Genomic DNA, 24,283 nt, shown 5'->3' with positions numbered 1-24,283 from the left:
AACCATACTGTTTTGACCAAAGGTGGTTTCTGCTTGGTTAATCTCGTTGTCCGAAAGGCAGGTTATTTATCTTTCACAATTTCCTTGGCGCCACAGTTTTCATCTCTTTTTCATAACACATTTTAAGTCGTGGTTAAGTGAGTCAGTCGTACTGAGCGTTAAGAAAAGCACTGACTCGTTTTTACTTTCATCATCCTGCTGGAGGCCTGGTGTCACAGGGACGCTGTCCTCCGCTCAGTGCCTAAGAATGAACCGAATACGGAAAAATGCAGAAAGAGAAGCAGCTGTTCGACCTCTGCGGGAGGCTGAAATCGGGAAGGTGGACGCAGACGGTCCGAGGAGGTCGGGCCAGGTCTCACAAGGTAGAAGGGCAGGCCCGAAGGCAGCGGAGGAGCGGGCAAGCCGGGCGCGGGGAGGGACGCCCGGGGCGCTCTCGGGCGGCGCAGCCCCGAGCCACCGCCTGCGCACGCCGACCGCAGCGCGGCCGCCCCGCAGTGCCGTGCCCGCCCGGAAGCTGCGGCGGAAGCTGCGGTGCCCAGTGCTTCCGCCGCGAAAGACAGCAGCTTCCCCCGGGCCTCGCCCCGCCCCGCCCGCCGCCGCCGCCGCCGCCGCCGCCTGGGGTCTCCCACCGGCCGAGTGGCGCCGGACTACGTTTCCCAGGGGGCCGCGGAGTCCGGCGGGCTGGCGCCGGGCGGGGTGCCCGTCACGGTGGACTGGAGCCAGCCTCCTGCTTTCCGGCGCCCGCGGCCGGGCCCCGCCTCGGGCCCGAGGGCTCTCCCGGTTGCCCTGGAGCCTCGCCTTCCCGGGCGCAGACTGCGCGCTCCGAGCGGGGAGACCAGGCTTCCGCGCCGGAAGCGAGCCTCCGGACGTGGCGTCACAGAGCAGGCGCAGCCGGCGTCCCGGAAGGCCCCAGCCGGCCGGCCTCACAGCCGCAGGCGGGGCGCCCGGAAAGCAGCCGGCGGCCTGAGCGGGCGTTGCGGGGGGCCGGCGAGCTCCCCTCCAGGTGGGTTTCCCGCTCTCAGCCGTCCTCAGCGAGCGCCGGGGGCGAAGGGGCTCCGAGAGGGGAGGGCCTCCGAGGGGCGGGAGGCGGGCGGAGGCGCCGAGTGCGACCCATCGCCGAGATCCAGGCGTGTAGGAGCCGGCGCGCCCGGGCCAGTGCCGCCGGCCGGACCTGGCGGCGGAGCTGTCTGTCCCGCGGCCGGCGGAGAGGCTCCCAGAGTGGGCCTGGTCCGTGTCGCTCCCAGCAGGGCTTTGGCGGGGAAGCCCTGCGGCCCACGGGGCCAACCACCAGCCTGCCCCTAAGCAAACGCCCTCGGGTTGGACCCAGTTTCCTGTCTCCCAGCCCAGTGCTCTTTGTGCGAGCATAAGTTAAACCACTTCCCAACGGATTTTGCACTTCATATTTCTGGGGAAGGTGTCCCTTGGTCTGCCGGCCACCTTTACCCACTTCCGTTTGGCTCTTGAGCTTTGGTTTTTATTCTCGGAGTCTTCCTTTCAGCCCTTCCTAAAATTATCCTGTTCAGGGACCTTCCATTCAGTTAAGACTTCCCTTCCCCACCTGTCTGCTTTCTGGTTTAGATCTCGTGTCTCCTCACCATCCAAGCTGTGTACTGGAGCATCGTCATGCCCTGCTTTGTCTTGTGGGTAATCCGTGGTTTCTCTGTCTGCAGCTTTGCTATCTGGCAGATTTTCTTCAGTAAGAGGTGGCCCTAGAATCCCCCAGAAACGTGTGGTCTTTTATTGCGAGGCATGATGGCTGCAAAAGTGGTTCCCATATCCCCAAAGCCAAAGCAGTCCTTTATACTGAGAGTTCCTCCAGACTCCAAGCTGGGTCAAGACCTCGTTCGAGATGCCACTAGTGGGCCCAAGACCATCCACCAGCTGGTGCTGGAGCACTTCCTTACCTTCTTGCCCAAGCCAAGCCTGGTCCAGCCCAGTGAGAAAGTCAAGGAGACCTTGGTTATTATGAAGGATGTGAGTTCAAGCCTTCAGAACAGAGGTGAGAAGCACGTGCTTGTTTCACTAGAAGAGAAGTGGGTGGTACTGGGGGCTGAGATGGACTTCCATGTTAGTCATGAATACAGGTTATGATGGTGGGTGTTAAAAAGGAACTAGTTTTAACTTGTTGAGGTATTTTCTTTCTTCTCAAGCTGGAGACTAAGTGATGTGTCAGGTGTGTGTAAAACCACAGAATGTGTAGTGTGCGCATCTTTCTGTATTGCCATTTTATCCATTCTGGGGGTAAATATCTTTTTAAGAATAAAGAAATCAGATGAATTATCAAGTTGACTTCAGTTTATGTGGGATCTTAGAATTCTGTGCTTTCTTAGGACATCTTTGCACTTTGCCTTTCCCCAACCTCTTCTGTAGTGACTCTTTCTTGGAGATTTTGAAAGGTGTTTAGGGGAATCCTTTTCATAATGAGGAGACTCCATAAAGGTTCAAGACATGGGGCTTATGGCTTGAACTTTTTCAGGGCTAATTGGAGATGAAAAGACTGTAAATATCCTGCCAAAGGAACAAGGACAGCTTGGCTTAAAGGTGTAGACCAAGTGTCTGCATTAGAGTCACTGAGTTTTTCACTAACTATAGCTTCCTCTTTCCCCAGTGCATCCTCGTCCCTTAGTGAAGCTTCTGCCCAGAGAAGGAGTCCAGCAGAAACAGGAGACAGTGTCTCTGTGTTTTAAAGCTGACTCTGAGGTGGGTTTAGTTTTTCCACTCACTGTCTTGAGTGCATCACGTTCTCTGCTATTGCAGTCTTCTCTTCTTGGCAAACCCATGTATAACATTCTTGGGAGCCAGCCTCCTTGGATGTTTCTTTTCTGCTTTCTTCTGGCTCCTTTTATCCTAGCTGTGTCTGTACTGCTCCTGTGTGGGGCTTATAGATCCCTTTTGCCATCCTTTTCTTTGATCGTTGAATCTAAGTCTTTCTTGCCAGAGGGCTGCCAAGGAGACTCAGTTACTAAGAGGAAGGGGGGCTTCTTGTTCTTTCAGGAGCTTGTGGTCTTTGAGGATTTGAATGTATTTCATTCCCAAGAGGAATGTGTGAGCATGGATCCTGCTCAACAGCCCACATCAGACAAGGACAGTGATGTTGGAGAGATGACATTACTGGGTAAGAAATCAAGTCTTTTGTGTATTCATATTGTGTGTTACAGCAAAAGTGTGTCCTTCATTTCTGGAACCTTTGAGGTACTATTCACACCTGCTAAAGGACAAGTGCACATGTTTTGTTTTTGTTTTATTCCTTGTGGCAGAGCCTAGCCACAAAATTCCAGCTGTAGGAGGCCCTTTTCCCTGTGCTAGAAGGTAGTGAGGGAAGAAGGGACTTCTTTTGGTAAGCAAGCTCTGCAAACCAATGGAAAATGTGGGCAGACTGTTTCTGAACCTTTTTTCTGGAGTTTGTTCTCACAACAAGTATATTTTGAATTAGTGTTTACATTGGACACATCACTATTTTAAGTCTCCCCCCCTTTATTTTTTCTCATGTTCAGTAGGTGTGAAGCCCACTAGTGTAAGTGAAAATATATTCCACTTTCAATGAAAATAATGTCTAACAGTTTACTGTGTGCTAGGCAGTGGCCGGTATACTTTGCATGCATTTATTGTTTCATATACTTCTCACAATATTACTGTGGGAATTGTTATTACAATATAGATGATAAGCTGGAGGTAGGAAGAGGTTAAGAAAATTGCCAAAGCCTCATACAGCTGTAAGTAATGAATCAGTGATGGATTTATTTATTTATTTTGGTACTGGAGATTGAACCCAGAGGTGCTTTACTACTAAGCTACAATCCCCCACCCTTTTAAAAATTATTTTTATTTTGAGACCATCTCACTAAGTTGCTTTGGTCCTAAGTTACTGAGGCTGGCCTGGAACTTGCAGTCCTCCTGCCTCAGCCTCCCAGGTTGTTGGGATTACAGGCATGTGCCACCACCCCCAGCTGTAGCAGGGATTTGGACTGGGGAAATCTAACATCAGAGTTTGTAGTCATGACCTGGAGCTATGTGGCCTCTTGGCCCACATTGTTCATAATTTTGTCAGTGAGTTTTCTGTAAGGTTTGTGAATGGGACTGCCTTTATTTGTCCTCATTTTCCAAGTATTCCCAGTGCTACATGTGAGCTGTTCTGGAAACCACCTTACTGTAACCTGCCTAGACATGCTTTAGCTTTCCTCTGGAAATATGCTACTATCCTAGAAGCAGATGCCCTCTGTTTTCCTGAGTACTTGATACTTTTAACTTTGCCTTCAGAGCTGTTTGCTTCTGAGGCTGAAGTTAAGTAGAGAGTAGATTGGGGGAGTTGCCTGGGGTGACGCAAATCAATTACTGTAGAACCCTCAGCTATATTGAACTGTCTGCTCAGAGACAGTGGTACATAATGGGCCTAGTTAATCCCCCACAGGATGCTCTCTGAAATATTTTCTTTGTTATAGAGAAAAGTATAAACAGATTAGATACTCTGGGTTTTTCTTGAGTCTTGGACAAAGCTAGTATTTATTTTGTGTGACTGATTATCAGGTATGTTGACAAATACTTTAGCCTTGTACTTTGGGGCCCTAAAACCCAATCTTCACCTTTTCTACCTCCCTTCCTCTGCCTATACCATGAAGGTTTAAACTTAGAGTCATTCACCAATATTTCATAAATGCTACTTACTTTTTCCTTAGGCAGGGTTGGAGTTGATATTCAGCAAGTTGCAAAGATATGTAATGTTCCATTCCTGCCTTCTACCACTCCTCCAATCTGGTTTGTCAGACAAGTTGATCACTTTAAAAGATAAGCAGTGTGGAATTTGTATAGATATGAAGAGCTGTCACAAGGTTGGGGCAGGATTTGGATCTGGTAACAGAATTTGGAAGAAGATGGATTTGATTTTAGATGAGATTAAATCTGTGACAAGAAATAAAATGAGATTGTCTTCTATGTCTTTAGAAATTGGGGACTGGAGGACAGATAGAAGGATGTAGAGTTTTGGGAATCATCAGCATGTAAGTGATAGTTGAGTCATATTTAGTCATTTGCAAAGGCAAAAGTATAAGGGTTTGAATCTCATGGAGACAGGAACCAAAGGAGAGTCTTCAACATAGGAAATCAAGAGGATATGTTTATCAGTCCAAGTGAACTGTATAAAAATAGGTGAAAAGGTAGGACATTTAAACAGATCTCAGTAAGATAGTTCTTGCGAGCCTGTGTCCTCTTTGCTGTTTCAAGAGAATAATACACCTTTTCAACATTGGCACATTGACTAAATACTATGGAACAAAAAGAGGCTCGGTATATTAGAATCTATCACAATTTACTATAACTTATAACTAGAATTGAATAGTGAAATAACAAAAGTTCCTTCTTCCAGAAATTTTAAAACTGTTGCGCAAACTTGGGTTAAAGAGAAATACAATTAGAATTGCATAATTTTTCCAAAGACACTATCAGAATCTATGGTATAACCTAAAATGATGTACAAAAGAAAATTCATGACCAGGTAAGCCTCTGATTCAAAGTTAGAACAACAGTAGGATAAATTTAAAAAGAAGGCATTAATACATATAAAATTAGAAATTAATGAATTAAAATAGGGGGGAAAGCCTGGAAAAACTTAGCTTAAGTAGAAAAATGTAAACTTTTAATAGAGGAAATTAGAATTATCGAAAAACTAGCCCCCCCACCCAAGAAAAAGCACCAACTTCCAACAGTTGTGTAGATGATTCTAAACCTTTAAAAATCAGGCAGTTTAGTTTCACTAAAACTCCCAGAATGCAGAAAAAGAAGGAAGACTTACAAATTCTTTCTATGAAATTAGTAAAACAAAAATACCAAAACCTGATAAAAATTGCTATAACCAAGTAATATTTATTCTAGGAATGCAAAAGTAACTTAGTAGACTATTAAGAACAGAAGAAATAGTTGAGTGCTTTGGAGAATGCTTGTAATCCCAGCAACTCAGGAGATCGAGGCAGGAGGATTGTTAAGTTTGAGGCCAACTTCAGCAATGTAGCAAGACCCTAATCTCAAATTTTAAAAAAAGCTGGGGATATGACTCTGTGGTTTAAGTGCCCCTGGGTTCAATCTGCAGTACCCAAATTAGTTAGTTAGTTAATTAATTAATTAATTAATTAATTAATTTTGAAAACTACCTCTGTTTATACATGATATAATTGTGCAACTGGAAACCCCTAGAGAATGTCTGAAAACGTACTACAAATAATAAGAACATTTAGTAAGGCAATGGAATGGGAAATAAATGAACGAAAATCATAGATTTCATGTACGCAAAAAAAATCATTTGAAAGATATGGTGGAAGACCTTACTAAAACAGTAACATGTAAGATTAAATACTGAGGAATAAAGTTATTTGCAAAATTTATGAGGAAACTTGGAAAGGACATAAAAGTAAAAGAAGAAATACTCATTTTGGCTTATAGTTTCAGAAGTTCAGTCCCTGGTCAACTCTCTTCTTGCTGTTTTTAGCCCTGTGCCTAGGCAGCACATTAGGCAGGAAGTAGGAATTTGAGCACTGCTGCTCACCTCTGGGCAGCTGGAAGCAGAGAGGAAGAGGCTGGAGTGCAATATCCCCTTCAAGGGCATGCCCCTAGCAACCTAACTTACTTCCACTAGGCGCCCCCTGCTAAAAGTTCTGTCACCTCCCAATAGCACCACAGGCTGGGAACCAAATCTTTAGCATATGGACCTTTGGGGGACAGTTAAGACTCAAACCGTATCACTCTATCAAATATTAAAGCAGCCCACAAAATCTCCATAGTGCAAATGGTATGGTATCGGCTCATGAGTAGATTGATTCCAGTGGGATGGAATACAAAGTCCAAAATGACTGCACATACACAAAGTCAGCGTCTCATGTCAGCAAAGTAAAGATGGACTTTTATTTTTTATTCTTTCAACTTATTTATTTTTATTTTTTATTTTTTTTTACCATACCTGGGATTGAACCCAGCTGCACTTTACCACTAAGCTGTACCTGAAGCCCTTTTTTATTATTTTATTATTTTGTTAGATTGCAGGCTGCCCTTGAACTGCCATCCCCTTTCCTCAGCCTCCCAAGTAGCTTGAGTTCACAGTCATGCACCACTGCCCCCACCAAAGGAAGACTTTGGACAAAAGGTGTTGGGACAGGTGAGAAGCCACTTGAATCATTACCTTACTTAGCATACTAAGAACTCCAAGAGATCAAAGATCTCTCAAACTAACAAAAACAAAAGCACAGTTAGAAAATACAGGTGAATTCTTTTGTAACCTTGGGATAAGGAAGGCTTTTAAGTTGTCAATGAGTCTTTTATTTATTTATTTATATGTGGTGCTGAGTATTGAACCCAGGGCCTCATACATGCTAGGCAAGCACTCTACCACTGAGCCACAACACTAGCCTAAGGAATAGGAAGGCTTTTGTAATTAAGGTTCAGAGGTCTAAAAGCTTTGAAAGAAAAACTATAAAATACATAAAAATTAAAACTTCTGCATGGCATGATAAGAAATAAATACATAAATAAAATACAGTAAATTGGGGGCAGTGTTTGCAACTCAAATCACACAAAAGCCTACTCTTCTTAATTCATAAATAGCTTCTAGAAATAGGGAAGATAAAAACCAACACATTTACCTTGAAAGACAAACTACCCCTTAAACCCATGGACAGTTCTACGTTACTCTAAACGCAAGTTTTAGACCTCCACTGAGTTATATTTTTCATCTATAATATTTATAAAAATTAGAAACTTAAAAAATGTTAACACATTGATGGTAAGGTTGTTGGGCAACAGGTAGATTGTGGTGGGCATGCAAAGTGGTACAGTCCCTTGTGTGGGAATCAGTGATTTCCTTTACTACAGCTGCATTGCCCTTTGATCCAGCAGTCCCACTTTTGGAAATCTGACCTATAGATATAGCAGCAGCACACACTCAAAGTGATATACAAACAAGGTTATTCACTGTGGTATTGTTAGTGGGGGAAAAAAAAAAAACAAGATTGGAAACAAGCCAAGTATCTGAGTTAGGACTAGTTGAATATAATATGTCCATGAATCATACCATGATAATATCTATGCCCTGGGATTTTGTGATTGGAAGAAAACTAATAGCAGAAATATGCATAGTACGTTATTTTTTATATAAAAAAGGAGAAAAGGTATTACCTGAAGAAACAGAAAGAATAAAAAGATACCCAAAGGACTTATAATCAGCATACTACAGTGATGCAGCTATATCAATGTTTATAGCAGCTTAATTCACAATAACTAGAACCAACCTAGATGCCCTTCAGTAGATGAATGGATAAAGAAACTGTGGTATATATACACAATGGAATATTATTCAGCCACAAAGAAGAATAAAATTACGGCATTTGCAGGTAAATGGATGGAGTTGGAGAATATCATGCTAAATGAATTAAGCCAATCCCAAAAAACCAAAGGCTGAATGATTTATCTGATAACTGGATGATGATATATAATGGGGAGTCGGAGGGAGGCCAAGAATGGAGTAAGGGTGGATTGTATAGAGGAAAATGAAGGGTGGGGAAGGGGTCGGGGGGAAGGAAAAAAATAATAGAATGAGACAAACATCATTACCTTATGAACGTGTGATTACGCAAATGGTGTGACTCCATGTACATCCAGAGAAACAATAGTTGTACCCCATTTGTGTACAATGAATCAAAATTTAAAATGTTTTAAAAAAATAAAAAGAAACTAATAAAAACTGGGGAATGAATAGAATGAATGGAAACTGTGACTGGGTTAAGCATTTCAGCATATACCTTTTCATGTTTTGATTTTTAAGCTATACAAATGTATTAGCTATTGAAATTTTTAATTTTAAAAATTAGTACATGAAAGGAATGTGAAATACATTCATTAACACTTTCAGAAAAAAAGGAATATGAGTTGCACAAATTCTCCTCCAAATATTTAACTTTTTAAAATCAGTGTAACAACATTTATAATTATTCATAAAACACTGGTAGTAATTACTTGCAACTGAGGAAAAAATAAATAAGACTGTTTTCACTATTAACACTAAATAAATTTTCTACAGCAATAATATATTTTAAGAAAAATATTGAGGGCTGGGAATATAGCTCAGCTGGTAGAGTGCTTGCCTCGCAAGCACAAGGCCCTGAGTTCAATCCCCAGTACCGCAAAAAAAAAAAAAAAAAAAAAAAAAATTGAAAAGGAAGAAGGGAAAGGAGGGAGGAGAGAAAGAACAGTGATAAAAATTGGCATATTCTTTAACCCAGCATTTTCATTATTCTAAGATAGTGATTTAAAAAATAATTAAAAAGAAAAAAATCGATTGGAGTGAAACTGCTAAATGCAGTGATTTATGTTCTAGCTTGTGGCTCAGTCACATGGAAGGGCTGTTTTCAACCTTTTACTTTATCCTCCATCAATTCTTCAGAATTTAGGGATTCCTTGTTACCCCACCTGTTCACAATAGACTTTTCCCACTTTGTTACCTACTTTTTATAATCTATTATGCTATACAGACATTATTTTGAGCTATACTATAAAAACAGAAAAGCCTATACATCACAAGTATACAGCTTAGGTTTTCACAAAGTCTATACAATTATCTAACACCCACAATTATTGTTCTTGGCACCCCAGAGATTTCACGTGTCCCCTCCCAGTCATTACTCCCCTTCCTTCCCAAAGAAAAATTGCTGATTTCTAATGCCATAGTTCATTTTATCAGTTGTAGTAATCTCTTTAATAGCCAAGTACTAATCACTTGTGTGAATATGCAATGCCATCTTCAATTTTGGCCGTTTGAATTGTCTCCAGTTTTTTCTTGTATATGATATTGTAAAATTGCTATAATATTGCACTGTTTAGCAGATAGCACTTCATTCTATCACTGGACTCCAAAGATTATGAGCAGTGCCTTTTCTTATGCATGTCCTTTATCCCCATGTCATTAACTGAGTGCCCCTACACAGAATATAAGGTAAATATGAACTTATGTAATTTGTGCCTGTTGAGAAACAAATATATGAAATCTTTTAGTGCATTCCCACTCACTTTTTAAGAAAAGTGAAAAGAGGACTGCTTGCTTTCACTGTGGGAGATGAGAAGATCTATCAGTGATCTAGCCACATCTCAATAAGAGTAGAAAAAGAGGGTTCATGAGGTTATCTGCCAGACTTCAAATTTCTGACTTTCAAGGTTACTGTTTCATAGCATACCCAGCTTGTTTTTTCCTGCCTGGTATTGTCCTGCCCCTCAAGTTATTACAGTTTCTCTCTGTTTCCACAGCCAATGACAGTAGTCCTGCAGGTGAAGATCTTCAGAAGGGGAATTGTACAGAGAAGTCTTTAGATGGTGATGGAGGGGACTGTTCCTTGATCTCTGAGCAACTTCCAGGTAGCCAAGAAGAAAGGCTAAATACACCCATTCCACAGCAAATGAAAATGAGAAATCTTCTAGTTACCATTGAAAATGACACTCCACTAGAGGAGCTCTCGAAATTTGTGGACATCAATGTTATTGCACTTACTAGGAGTCGGAGAACAAGGAGATGGTACACTTGTCCACTGTGTGGGAAACAGTTTAATGAAAGCTCTTACCTTATTTCCCACCAGAGGACTCACACTGGCGAGAAACCCTATGACTGTAGCCATTGTGGGAAAAGCTTCAATCATAAAACAAACCTCAATAAACATGAGCGAATCCACACAGGAGAGAAGCCTTATTCATGTTCTCAGTGTGGGAAAAACTTTCGCCAGAATTCTCATCGGAGTCGCCATGAAGGAATCCATGTAAGGGAGAAGGTATTTAAGTGTCCAGAATGTGGGAAAACCTTCCCAAAGAACGAAGAATTTGTTCTTCACCTGCAGAGTCATGAGGCCGAGAGGCCATACAGTTGCAAAAAATGTGGAAGAAGATTTGGTCGACTGTCAAACTGTACCCGACATGAGAGAACACACTCAGCATGTAAGACTCGAAAGCAGAAATGAGATTGGGAACCATCCTTCCTTAGCCTGAGAATGCTTCACAAGGCTGCCTAAACACAGATATGTGAAAACTTCATGATAGCCAAATTTGGATAAATACCCATCTTGGCTAACCCTCAGTTGTTAGAAAATTCACAGGGAGGGAAATATCCTCAAGGGCTATACCTCAGCATCCAAGCTTTCTGGACTAAGAAGCTTTCTTTGTGAAGTTGTACAACAATATGTAGATCACAGATCGTTTCCCAAGAATTTAAATATGAATGAGTGTGGGGCTGTTTACCTGCGAGGTGAGCAGGACGAATCACATCTATTGAAATAGATCCATTTTCCCTCGCATGGGAATTCACACTTGAGGAAAGAGAACGCAAAAGTCTGTATCTGGAACTGGTCCTCTGGAAAGAACCAAACTACTGATTTGTTAAGTCACCAACTTCTAATAACAGTTCTATAACTCTCGCAGAACATCCTGATAAGACTTGAGTGTTGAATTGTTTACTCTTTGATACAAGAAAACTAGAGCATTTGATTATCAAAGACTTACCTTTATTTGTAAGTGATCTAAAATAATTATTAATAATTTCAATAATATTTGCAATTTGTGGCTAAAATGGACTATTTTATAGAAATCCTTTTCACAGCATAATTTGAAGGTCTCTACCATTCTTTCTGTAATCTCTCCAGCTGTTAATCTCAGACATCTGTCTCATGCCTCTCCCTTGCCAAAAGAGGTTTGGATCACTAGGTCTGACCATCTAGGCCCACTGCTGGCTAGGAAAGCTCTTTAGCATCTTGTCCCTTTGCTATCCAAGATCTTCACTGCTAGGAAGGAAAACCTGGAACCTAAAGAAAAGGGACACCTGTGGACAGGAAAAGGTTGACTTGGATCCATGGCTAGGCATAACCTCACTTGGTCTTAATTCTCCTTTACAGTCAACAGACCTTTGGCAACTGAATGGTCACTACCTCACAAGGTGGAGTATTTAAAGACTGCCTCTAGTGGTTAGCTCCATTTTCCCTCAAGAAACGGGATTCCATGTCTTGTAGTGAATGGTTGTCGTCCTTCCTCCTGATACCCAGACCTCCTGTCCTGTCTGCCTGGAGTCAAGACCAGTGGTGCCTTAATATAGGACTCATCCTATGGTGTGATTCGGGATTCTTGGTTAGTTTTGTTGTTTTTGTCTCCCAAAGTTTTATATTGGTTATTTTGTTTGGAATGGGTTCATCCTATAAGCCATTTGGGAAGATTTATTTGTTTCACACCCAGAAACACCTTCTTCCTTTGTTACCATATTCTTTTCATTGAAATTCTACACAATTCTGTCATTGTAGCTTTTTCCATTTTTCAAATTCATTATTGCTCTTATATAGGAAAGTTTTTTAAAAATTATTTGTGTACCACCTCACCGAATGGTACAGTTCTGTTTGTGGTAAAGGTTTACCATCTACAAATAATGGTTTGTTCCTTTCTGCCTGTTGGTAATTTTTTGTTTCTGTTTTTATTTTTTTAACATGATTCTAAGGTTTGTTGGTACAAAGTGTTCTGACAAAAGGAAACTTTATGATTCAGTTCATCCTGGGAAATCACAGTTTCAAAACAAAACAAAAAAATCCCTAAACACTTAACAAAAACTGCCCTTTAATAACTTCCTATTTCAAGTCAACAGTACCCTTTAAAAGAGGGGACAAAACTGGCTACTCATATGTCCTGGTGATTCTTTGGAAGTCCCCACACACTAGGTCAGGGTCTCCAGGCCAGTATTGCCTGGGCCATTTTCCCTGGTGCTGGGGGGGGGGGGGGGGGGGCCTACTGACCCCAGGGCTCTTCCAGGGGTGACCCCGCTTGATACCTTCCAACGTTGGCCTGGGCCCCTGGAAATCAGGCAAGTTAGATAAGTAAGGACCCGTTCACACTTGAGTAGAAAAGGATGAACCCAACCGTGAAAGGTTTCCCAATACAGCTGCAAGCACAAGCCCTCCAGTGTGAAGAAGCAGAGATCCAATCCAAATGTAACTACAGATGGAAAACACGGATTCCCAAATACACCAAGCTGGAATGTCCTCTGAGGCAGAGGTGAGATGACAGACCAGAAGTCTTAACAGTGCACAGGTAGCTGCAAACTGGTGAGCACTAGTATTCTAGCAAAGTTACAGGTGGATTTTCCAAGAGGGAAACAAATAGCTAAAAGACATAAAGAATGTTCAGGCTTACTAGTAGCCTAAGAATTACAAATTGGAGACAAGATGTCGTGTTGGAGTTGGTTTTGTGTATAAATGTCCAGCTTTGCAAAATATACCCGACAGCTGAATTCACCCACACTACCATAATGTTAAAAAACTATTGCTTGGGCTGGGGATATAGCTCAGTTGGTAGAGTGTTTGCCTTGCAAGCACAAGGCCCCGGGTTCACTCCCCAGTACTGCAAAAAAAAAAAAAAAGAAAAAACTATGACTTCTTCACTCAGCTATATATCTATGTCATTAAAAATTATGACAGTATAACTAAAAAGGAGAAACCTAAAGGGTTGGATAAATATGATCAAAGATTACAAAGCTAATAGAAATTTTTACCAACCTTAGTTGGCAGGGCAGATCTCCACTCTCTATTCTCTCTTGAGTTCACACTAGTTTTATACCTCCAACCCCACCCTTTTCTGAACTGCTTTTGTCAGGGTTACCAAATATACCCAGTATTCCCAAGTTTGACATCCAAATGTTGGTATATTTTAGACTGTCTCTCTGGCATTTGGTATTCTTGATCATACTCTTCCTGAAACTTCCCCCACTAGTTTCCCAGGACCCCACTCTCTCTGACTTTGTTTCTTTGCTTGCTTGCTTGCTTACTTGCTTGTTTTGCTTTTTCTTGTACTGGGGATAAAACTCAGGGATTCTCTATAGTGAGCCACATCCTCAGCCCCTTTTTTTAAATTTTGAGGCAGGGTCTTGCTATTGTCTGAAGTTGGCCTTGAACTTGTGATCCTCCTGCCTCAGCCTTCCAAGTGACAGGAATTACAAGCCTGTGACACCACATCTACTTTTGTTCTCCTTTTACTGAACCTCTTAATCTGTGGTTCCCAAACTTTGCTGCCCACTGAAGCCACCTAGAGGGCTTTTTAAAAATATCAAAGCTCAGAGAACACACTAGACCAATTAAATTTGAATCTGATGGGATGCAGATATTGATAATTTTTAAGCCTGGGTTTCTCAAAATTAATGATATTTGTTAAAACATGGTGAGGAAGACTAGGACCATCATGATAAGGGAGAGAGATGGTGCTCAACTCCAAATACAACACAAGACTAGTGGAGATTTATAGCCAAGGAGCAGGGTCAGGTTCAATGGATAAAAATTTGCTAAGAGGAAGTGTCCTGACGGGATTCTTGCTGGAGACAAACCAGGATGGTCAGACATGTCCTGGGATAGTGGAGAATGAGGGACCTGATCACATATACAAGAGAAGGGTATTCTTGGTAAAGTGACTCAGCAGGCTTCTTTTGTTAAAACAATTTTACAAGAAACTGCAGATGGGCCTGGGAGAAATCTGACTAAAGTTTGGTTAAGCGAAGAATCATTGTCAGTTTCCAGGTGATTCCAGTGGTCAGCCAAGAGCCACTGTTGTAAATTTTGAAGTGCCCCAGGGATCAACTGTGAATGCTAGCTCTATCAGGTTTTCAACACTTAGAGCACAATAGAATCATCCAGATAGTTTCCTAAATTATCAGTGTTTGGGTCAAACTCCAGAGGATATGATTCCATTTGTCTGGGACCAGATGAAGAATTGTTCTCATTTATCTCACCCAGTTTCATGGTGCCAAGGACTGTACATATAGTTAACACTCAATACCTCATCCAACAAAACAGAACACACAATCTCCTCAAGCTTACATGAACATTCAACAGGACAGACCACATTATGGGCTGAAAAACACACCTTAGCTAATCTAAAAGAAGTCATCCAAATCATACACTCAGGTCACAATGCAATTAAACTGAAAAATCAATAAGGGAAAAGGTAGCTGGAAAAATCTCAGTGTCTGGAGATTAAACAACATTCTTCCAAATAACAAGTGGGTTAAAAAGTGTTAAGAGAAATTAAAGATTTTGAACAAAATCCAAATGAAAGTTGTGAGATACAGCAAAAGCATTGGTAATAGGGAAATTCATACAAAGAATGTACATATTAGAAAATACAAAAGACCTAACTTGTGTTTGTTAGCTTTTCCATTAAAACTTTTGCCTGTGACAAAAGACCCAAGAAAATCAACTTAAAAGGGGGAAAGGTTTATTTTGGTTCACTTTATTCCATGGTCATCTGGCCCTGTTGCTTTGGTCTTGTGGCTGCACAGTATATCATCATGGGAACATGTGCTGGAGGACTCCTGTTCATGGAATGCCAGCCAGAAAACAGAGTCAGGAAGGAACTGAGACCCCAATAATCTTAACTTCCTTCTACGAGGCCTCACCTCCTAAAGGTTCCACCATCTCCTAATAGCACCACAGGCTGGTGACCAAGCCTTTGGGGGGTATACTCCAGATCCAACTGTAGTTAAGCTTCCACCTTAGGAAATTAGATAAAGAAGGGCAAATTAAACCCAAGGTAAGTAGAAAAAAGAATTAGTAAAAGAACAGAAATAAGTGAATTGAAAAAGTAAAGTCAATAAAAATGAAAGCCTGTTCTTTGAAATAACAAAATCAATATACCTCTAGGTGATATAGCAGTAAAGAGGGAAGATAAAAAGTCACTACTATCAAATGAAAGAGGGACAATTACTACTGATCCTTTGGAAATTAAAAGGATGAAAAAGGAATATTATGAAAAATTCAATGGCTATAAATTTGATAGCCTGGATGAAATGGAGCAATTCCTTGAAAGACAATCCACCAAAACTCACAAGGAGAAATAATCTGAACAGACATATCTATTAAATAATTTTAATCAATAACTTATAGCCTTACAAAACAAAGCACAAGGCCCAGATGGTTTTACTGGTGAATTCTACAAAACATTTAAGGAAAAAAATAATGCTAATTCTCTACAGTCTCTTCTAGAAAGTAGAAGCAGAAGGACTGCTTCCTATCTCATTCTATGAGGCTAGTATTACCAGTACCAAAACCAGATGAAACCAATGTCTTCCACAAACATGCAAAAAAAATTCTCAATGAAATATTAGCAAATTAAATCCAACAATGTTTTAAAAAATTACCACAACAAAGGATTTAGTCCAGGTATGCAAGATTTGTTCAACATTCAAAATCAATGCTATTTATCCCTTCAACAGGCTAATGAAGAAAAATAATGATAATATTAATAGATGTAGAAAAAGTAATAAAATTCAACAATCATTTGTGACTTTAAAAAAATTGCAATCCAGGCATACAGGGAAACAAATGGATAAATAACATGTACAAGAACTTATAAAGCTGACATGATACTTAGAGGCCCAAAACTAGACACTGTCCCTTAAGATCAGGAATGAAGAGGTACCTCTCACCACCCCTATTCAACTTAATACAGGAAGTCCTAGATGACTAAAAAGCAAGGAAAGTGAACTAATGAATTCAGTGCCTTAGCCTTAAGCATCAGTGCTTGCTAACATCAGAAAAGAGGAGACCATCAGAAAATATGTGTCTGGTTGAAGAACACATCAGCCTTTGTGCTGTTGTCAAACAATTGCATTTAAAATTTTGCACAGTAAAGATTTTTGTTGAAAATTCAGTACTGGCCTAGGAATGTAGCTCAGTGGTAGGGATTTGTGTAGCATACATGAGGCTGTGGGTCCTGTCCCCAGCACTGCAAAAAAAAAAAAAATATATGTATATATATATACATATATTTTTTTTTTTTTTTTAAAATACCCCTAAACCTTGTTGTTAACACTGCCCTTTTAGGATTAACCCAGTAATAGTGGGGCTAGATTTCAAGAATGGTAGTGGTTTGAGGCTCGGGGGATGTAGACATCCTCCTTGCAAGGAGGCAGGACACCCCAAAGTGAAGCCTGGGCTTGGAGTCTTCCTGTGCCAGCTGGCTGTAAATGAGACTGTGAGAGTAGTTTTTTTTTTTTTTTTTAATTTATTTTTATTGTAAACAAATGGGATACATGTTTCTGTTTGTACATGGAGTAACAGCATATCATTTGCATAATCATACATTTGCATCGGGTAATGAGGTTTGATTCATTCTGTTATTTTTTCCTTCCCCCACCCCTCCCACCCCTCTTTTCCTTCTATACAGTCCCTCCTTCTTCCATTCTTGCCCCTCCATTCTTGCCCCCCTACCACCCCCCATTATGTGTCATCATCCACTTATCAGTGAGATCATTCGTCTTTTGGATTTTTGAGATTGGCTTATCTCACTTAGCATGACATTCTCCAATTTCATCCATTTGCCTGCAAATGCCATAATTTTATTATTCTTTATAGCTGAGTAATATTCCATTCTATATGTATACCATACCACAGTTTCTTTATCCATTCATCAATTGAAGGGCATCTAGGTTGGTTCCACAACCTGGCTATGGTGAATTGAGCAACAATGAACATGGATGTGGCTGTATCTCTGTAGTATGCTGATTTTAAGTCCTTTGGGTATAGGCCGAGGAGTGGGATAGCTGGGTCAAACGGTGGGTCCATTGCAAGTTTTCTAAGTAATCTCCACACTGCTTTCCAGAGTGGCGGCACTAATTTGCAGTCCCACCAGCAATGTATGAGTGTACCTTTTTCCCCACATCCTCTCCAACACCTATTGTTGCTTGTATTCTTGATAATCGCCATTCTAATTGGGGTGAGATGGAATCTTAGTGTTGCATTTCTCTTTTTGCTAAAGATGGTGAACATTTTTTCATATGTTTGTTGATTGCTAGTAGATCTTCTGTGAAGCATCTGTTCATATCCTTAGCCCAATTGTTGATTGGATTATTTGTATTCTTGGTGTAGAGTTTTTTGAGTTCTTTATATATTCTGGAAATTAGTGCTCTATCTGAAGTATGAGTGGCAAAGATATTCTCCCACTCTGTAGGCTCTCTCTTCGCATTGCTGATAGTTTCCTTTGCTGAGAGAAAGCTTTTTAGTTTGAATCTATCCCAGTTATTGATTCTTGCTTTTATTTCTTGTGCTATGGGAGTCCTGTTAAGGAAGTCTGATCCTAAGCCATCAAGTTGAAGATTTGGACCTATTTTTTCTTCTATAAGATGCAGGGTCTCTGGTCTGATTTCAAGGTCCTTGATCCATTGTGAGTTGAGTTTTGTGCAGGGTGAGAGACAGTGGTTTAATTTCATTCTGTTGCATGTGGATTTCCCGTTTTCCCAGTTTTACCATTTGTTGAAGAGGCTATCTTTTCTCCATTGCATACTTTTGGCCCCTTTGTCTAGTATTAGAAAATTGTATTTATTTGGGTTTGTGTCCGTGTCCTCTATTCTGTACCATTGATCTACCTGTCTATTTTGGTGGCAATACCATGCTGTTTTTGTTCCTATTGCTTTGTAGTATAGTTGAAGTTCTGGTATTGCAATACCCCCTGTTTCATTCTTCCTTCTAAGGATTGCTTTAGCTATTCTGGGTTTCTTATTCTTCCAGATGAATTTCATGATTGCTTGCTCTATTTCTGTAAGGTATGTCATTGGGATTTTAATTGGAATTGCACTGAATCTGTATAGCACTTTTGGTAGTATGGCCATTTTGACAATATTAATTCTGCCTATCCAAGAACATGGGAGATCTTTCCATCTTCTAAGGCCTTCCTCAATTTCTTTCTTCAATGTTTTGTAGTTTTCATTGTAGAGATCTTTTACCTCTTTGGTTAGATTGAGTCCCAAGTATTTTATTTTTTATTTTTTGAGGCTATTGCAAATGGAGTTGTTTTCCTCATTTCCCTTTCAGCTGTTTCTTCGCTTGCATATAAAAATGCTGTAGATTTATGCGTGTTGATTTTATAGCCTGCTATTTTGCTGAATTCATTGATGAGGTCTAGAAGTTTTCTGGAGGAGGTTTTTGGATCCTCTAAATATACAATCATGTCATCAGCAAATAGTGACAGCTTAAGTTCCTCTTTTCCTATTCGTATCCCTTTAATTTCTTTGGTCTGCCTAATTGCTCTGGCTAGAGTTTTGAGGACAATGTTGAATAGAAGTGGTGAAAGAGGACATCCCTGTCTTGTTCCCGTTTTTAAAGGGAATGGTTTCAGTTTTTCTCCATTAAGAATGATGTTGGGGGCTGGGGAGATAGCTCAGTCAGTAGAGTGCTTGCCTTGCAAGCACGAGGCCCTGGGTTCGATCCCCAGCACCACCAAAAAAAAAAAAAAAAAAAAGAATGATGTTGGCCATGGGCTTAGCATAAATAGCCTTTACCATGTTCAGGTATGTTCCTACTCTCCCTATTTTTTCTAGTGTTTTGAGCATGAAGAGGTGTTGTATTTTGTTGAACACTTTTTCTGCATCAATTGAAATAACCATATGATTCTTATCCTTAAGTCTATTACATTTATTGATTTATGGATGTTAAACCATCCTTGCATTCCAGGGATAAACCCCACTTGACTGTGGTGCACAATTTTCTTAATGTTTTTGGATACGGTTTGCCAATATTTTGTTAAGAATCTTTGTGTCTATATTCATCAAGGATATTGGTCTAAAATTTTCTTTTCTTGATGTGTCTTTTCCTGGTTTGGGTATGAGGGTGATATTAGCTTCATAGAATGAGTTCGGTAGGGTACCCTCCATTTCTGTTTCCTGGAATACTTTGAGAAGTATTGGAATGAGTTCTTCTTTGAAGGTCTTGTAGAACTCAGCTGAGAATCCGTCTGATCCTGGGCTTTTCTTGGATGGTAGATTTTTAATGGCCTCTTCTATTTCATTGCTTGATATTGGTCTGTTTAAATTGTGTATGTCCTCCTGGTTCAGTTTGGGAGGAGCATATGTCTCTAGAAATTTGTCAATGTCTTCAGTAGTTTCTACTTGTTGGAATACAGAGTTTCAAAGTAGCTTCTCGTTATGTTCTGTATCTCAATGGTGTCTGTCGTGATATTTCCTTTTTCATCACGTATTTTAGTAAGTTTTCTCTCTCCTTCTCTTTGTTAGTGTGGCTAAGGGTTTGTCTATTTTGTTTACTTTTTCAAAGAACCAACTTTTTGTTTTGTCAATTTTTTGAATTGTTCTTTTGTTTCAATTTCATTGATTTCAGCTCTGATTTTAATTATTTCCTGTCTTCTACTACTTTTGCTGTTATTCTGTTCTTTTTTTTCTAGGGCTTTGAGCTGTTATGTTAGGTCATTTAGTTGTTGACTTTTCATTCTTTTCTGGAATGTGCTCCATGCAATGAATTTTCCTCTTAGTACTGCTTTCATAGTGTCCCAGAGATTTTGATATGTTGTATTGTCGTTCTCATTGACCTCTAAGAATTTTTTTATCTCCTCTCTGATGTTTTTTGTTATCCATGTTTCATTCAATAGCATATTATTTAGTCTCTACGTGTTGGAGTAATTTGTTTTTTATTTTGTCATTGATTTCTATTCTCAGTCCATTATGATCTGATAGAACACAAGGCAGTATCTCTATTTTTTTGCATTTCCTAAGGGCTTCTTTGTGGCATAACATATGGTGTATTTTCGACAAGGTTCCATTTGCTGCTGAGAAGAAAGTGAATCCACTCATTGATGGATGGAATATTCTATATATGTCTATTAAGTCTAGGTTATTGATTGTGTTATTCAGTTCCATGGTTTCTTTGGTTGGTTTTTGTTTGGAAGATCTATATAGTGGTGACAACGGTGCATTAAAGTCACCCAGAATTATTGTGTTGTGGTCTATGTGATTCTTGAAATTGAGAAGGATTTGTTTGATGTACAGGGATGCACCATTGTTTGGAGCATAAATATTTACTGTCATTATGTCTTCCTGATTTACGGTTCCCTTAAGCAGTATGAAATGTCCTTCTTTATCCCTTCTGACTAACTTTGGCTTGAAGTCTACCTTATCTGATATAAGGGTGGAAACCCCATTTTTTTACTGAGTCCGTGTGCGTGGTAGGTTTTTTCCCATCCTTTCACCATTTTTCTGTGGATGTCTTTTTCTATGAGATGAGTCTCTTGCAGGCAGCATATTGTTGGGTCTTTCTTTTTAATCCATTATGCCAGTCTATGTCTTTTGATTGATGAGTTTAGGCCATTAACGTTCAGGGTTATTATTGAGATATGATTTGTATTCCCAGTCATTTGGCTTATTTTTGGTTTTTAAGTTGGTTTGGTTTCTCCTTTGAGTGGTTTTTCTCTAAGGTAATTCCTCCCTTTGCTGACCTCCATTGTTGTTTTCCATTTCCTCCTCATGGACTATTTTGTTGAGAACATTCTGTAGTGCAGGCTTTCTATTTGTAAATTCTTTTAACTTTTGTTTATCATGAAAGGATTTTATTTCATCTTCAAATCTGAAGGTTGGTTTTGTTGGGTATAGGATTCTTGGTTGGCAACCATGTTCTTTCAGAGCTTGAAATATGTTGGTCCAGGCCCTTCTAGCTTTTAGAGTCTGGGTTGAGAAGTCGGCTGCTATCTGTATTGGTCTCCCCCTATATGTAATCTGATGCTTTTCTCTCGCGGCCTTCAAAATCCTATCTTTATTTTGAATGTTAGGCATTTTCGTTATAATGTGCCTTGGAGTGGATCTGTTGTGATTTTGTGCATTTGGTGTTCCGTAAGCCTCTTGTATTTGATTTTCCATTTCATTCTTCAGGTTTGGGAAATTTTCTGATATTATTTCATTGAATAGGTTGTTCATTCCTTTGGTTTGTATCTCTGTGCCTTCCTCAATCCCAATAATTCTTAAATTCGGTCTTCTCATGATGCCCCATAGTTCTTGGAGATTCTGTTCGTGATTTCTTACCATCTTCTCGTTCGGGCAACTTTATTTTCAATATTCAGTATTTTGTCTTCATTGTCTGAGGTTCTGTCTTCCAAGTGGTCTAGTCTTTTGGTGATGCTTTCCATTGAGTTTTTTATTTGATTTATTGTTTTCTTAATTTCAAGGATTTCTGTTTGTTTGTTTTGAGAATCTCTATCTCTTTGTTGAAATGATCTTTTGCTTCCTGCAGTTGCTCTTTCAACTGCTTATTGGTATGATCATTCATTGCCTGCATTTGATCTCTTATCTCATCCGTTGCTTCACGAATCATCTTAATCATGTATAATCTGAAGTCCTTTTCTGACATTTCTTCTACCATAGTGTCATTGGATTCTATTAATATAGAATCTAGATTTGTTTGGATTATTTTCTTCCCTTGTTTTTTCATGTTGTTCATGTATCTTCCCCTCTAGCAGTGCAGATCTGGGGTATTGCAGATTTCCCCTATAGGCTTATAGTGGCCCTATAGGTTTCCTTTCTTTAAGGGGAGATCAATATTAGCAGTGCCCAAATCAGACACTATGCAGTCCTAGACCAAATAGCCCCTATGGGGACAATAACAAAATTGTCATAATGAACAGAATGAGTTCAAATATTATCTTCAGTAAAACAAACAGATTTGCAATAAGGTCTGCAGCTTCTAATGGAGGACAAAGAGGATGCAGAGGGATGTAGAATGTGGCTGTTAATGGGATAAGAAAAGAATATACAGAAGTTCTAGAAAATAGGGTGAGAGTGTAATCAAAAGAAATTGGATGTTAGCATGCAAAAAAGGGAGAAAGAGACTCTGAGGGAATAAACAAAAGGAAAACAGAGCAAGAAAAGTAAAGAAATAAAAACAAATTTTTTCAATAAGGAGAAAAAAGAAAATCTACAGTATAACAGTCATATAGTAATGAAACCTTCTAGAGTTCAGTAGCCTGATGCATGAGAGGTACCTGACAATGAGCTTCAAGCCTCCAGCAGGCATCTCAGGATGGGGTTTGCTTCACCTAAAGATCAGAGCTAAGGCTTCCAGGATTATCCAAGATGGCTGCTCTGGCTTCAAAATGTGTTGGCAAATGGGGAGCTGCAGCTCAGTGTGCGGCCGTGGTCAGCAGGATGTCCCGGAGGGATGCGGTTGGTCAGGCAGGGGTCCTGGAGGTCTGGTGTGTTTGGTGTGGTTGTGGGATTCTGGAGGCTGGTTGCAATCAGTTGGTCTGGGGTCCTGGTGATAGGGCGCAGTCAGTTGGTCTGGGGGTCCTGGCGGCAGGGAGCAGTCAGTCGATGTGAGGGCCCCAGAGGCAGGAAGTGATTGGTCGGGCTGAGGGATCCTGGAGGCGGGGCTCAGTCAGTCCCACCAGGGGTCCTACAGGGCCTGGCTGTTGTCTCAAAATGGTGGCAGCCACGTGTAATCAAACCTGCAGGTACTGTCACAGTGAACTTCCAGGCAACAGCAGGCAGCTGGTGCTCCACTGGCGGTCGGCGATCAGTTTGCTGACTGTTGTGGGACGATCCATCGGGAGGTGAACCTTGTGCATTTGGTGATGGATAGGTGTAAGGCAGGCGATGGACAGGCGAGAGGCAGGCAAATGGCAGATGATAGGCGCCTGACAGTGAGCAATCTGCACTCAAAAAACGTGTTGATATGCTGGCAGACTGCAGGTGATCACAGCAGACAAATGGGTAAACAGCAGGGGATTGATAAGCAGCAAAAACTGCCTTACCAAGAAATAGATATCCTCTGCTTGAAACCAGAGTTACGGAGTGACAAGGAACGCAGCCTCCCTCTAGTTCGCCATCTTACATCCCCCTGTTTTTTTTTTTTTTTTTTTTTAATAAGTTGACAAAGTTTCAAAAAAATTAAAATGCCCAGGATAAGGTAAGAAAGCAACCTCACTCCCTGATAGAAAACAATTAATCAAAATCTTCTGGAGGGCAATTGGTAAATATGTATTAAAGTGTCAGCTATCACCCATGTCTACTTTAAGAATTTATCTCCAACAAATAATCAAGGATGCCTGCAAAAATGTATTTTAAAGACTGACTATTGACATATTATTTATAGAAGTTGAGAATGAATGGGAGGTTGACAGCCTGCCAGCATGAGGAGCTCTGCTGACCCACTCCCCAGTAAAACTGGTACAAATGGGGCTGGGGCTGGGGCTCAGTGGCAGAGCACTTGCCTAGCATGTGTGAGGCCCTGGCTTCGATCCTTAGCACCACATAAAAATAAACAAAGGCATGCTATCCATCTATGACTACAAAAAAATTTTTTTAATTGGTACAAATTATCTTAAAAAGCAGCCAAAGCCTCTGGAAAATGATCCTAGTATCAAACAGCAGATGAGAAAATGTTTATCAAAAAAAAATCTATGAAAATTCAGTGAGAAAGGTAAGACTGGTGTTGTACCAAGACCCTTCCAGCCCTCCACTTTACCAGCTCAGTGA

At 40.5% G+C, this 24,283-nt stretch overlaps 1 protein-coding gene across 2 annotated transcripts in view; it reads left to right on the top strand.

Annotated features, from left to right (window-relative positions):
- Positions 1-605: 605 nt before the first annotated feature.
- The window catches only part of ZNF200 (zinc finger protein 200), a 52,072-nt gene continuing 28,394 nt past the window's right edge, over positions 606-24,283 (top strand). The window contains exons 1-5 of one of the 2 annotated variants that reach the window (XM_079120797.1): positions 612-1,003; positions 1,671-1,999; positions 2,609-2,700; positions 2,995-3,115; positions 10,276-12,943. In XM_079120797.1, the coding sequence (XP_078976923.1) occupies positions 1,750-1,999; positions 2,609-2,700; positions 2,995-3,115; positions 10,276-10,976 (1,164 nt within the window). In that variant the 5' untranslated portion in view covers positions 612-1,003; positions 1,671-1,749 and the 3' untranslated portion in view covers positions 10,977-12,943. Of the gene's footprint in view, positions 1,004-1,670; positions 2,000-2,608; positions 2,701-2,994; positions 3,116-10,275; positions 12,944-24,283 lie in introns of those variants that run through there. The other variant, XR_013760677.1, reaches the window with a different exon arrangement.

The sequence above is a fragment of the Sciurus vulgaris genome (assembly GCF_902686455.1).
Source record: "Sciurus vulgaris genome assembly, chromosome: 18".
Lineage (NCBI taxonomy): Eukaryota > Metazoa > Chordata > Mammalia > Rodentia > Sciuridae > Sciurus > Sciurus vulgaris.
This window is presented reverse-complemented; position numbering and strand designations above follow the sequence as displayed.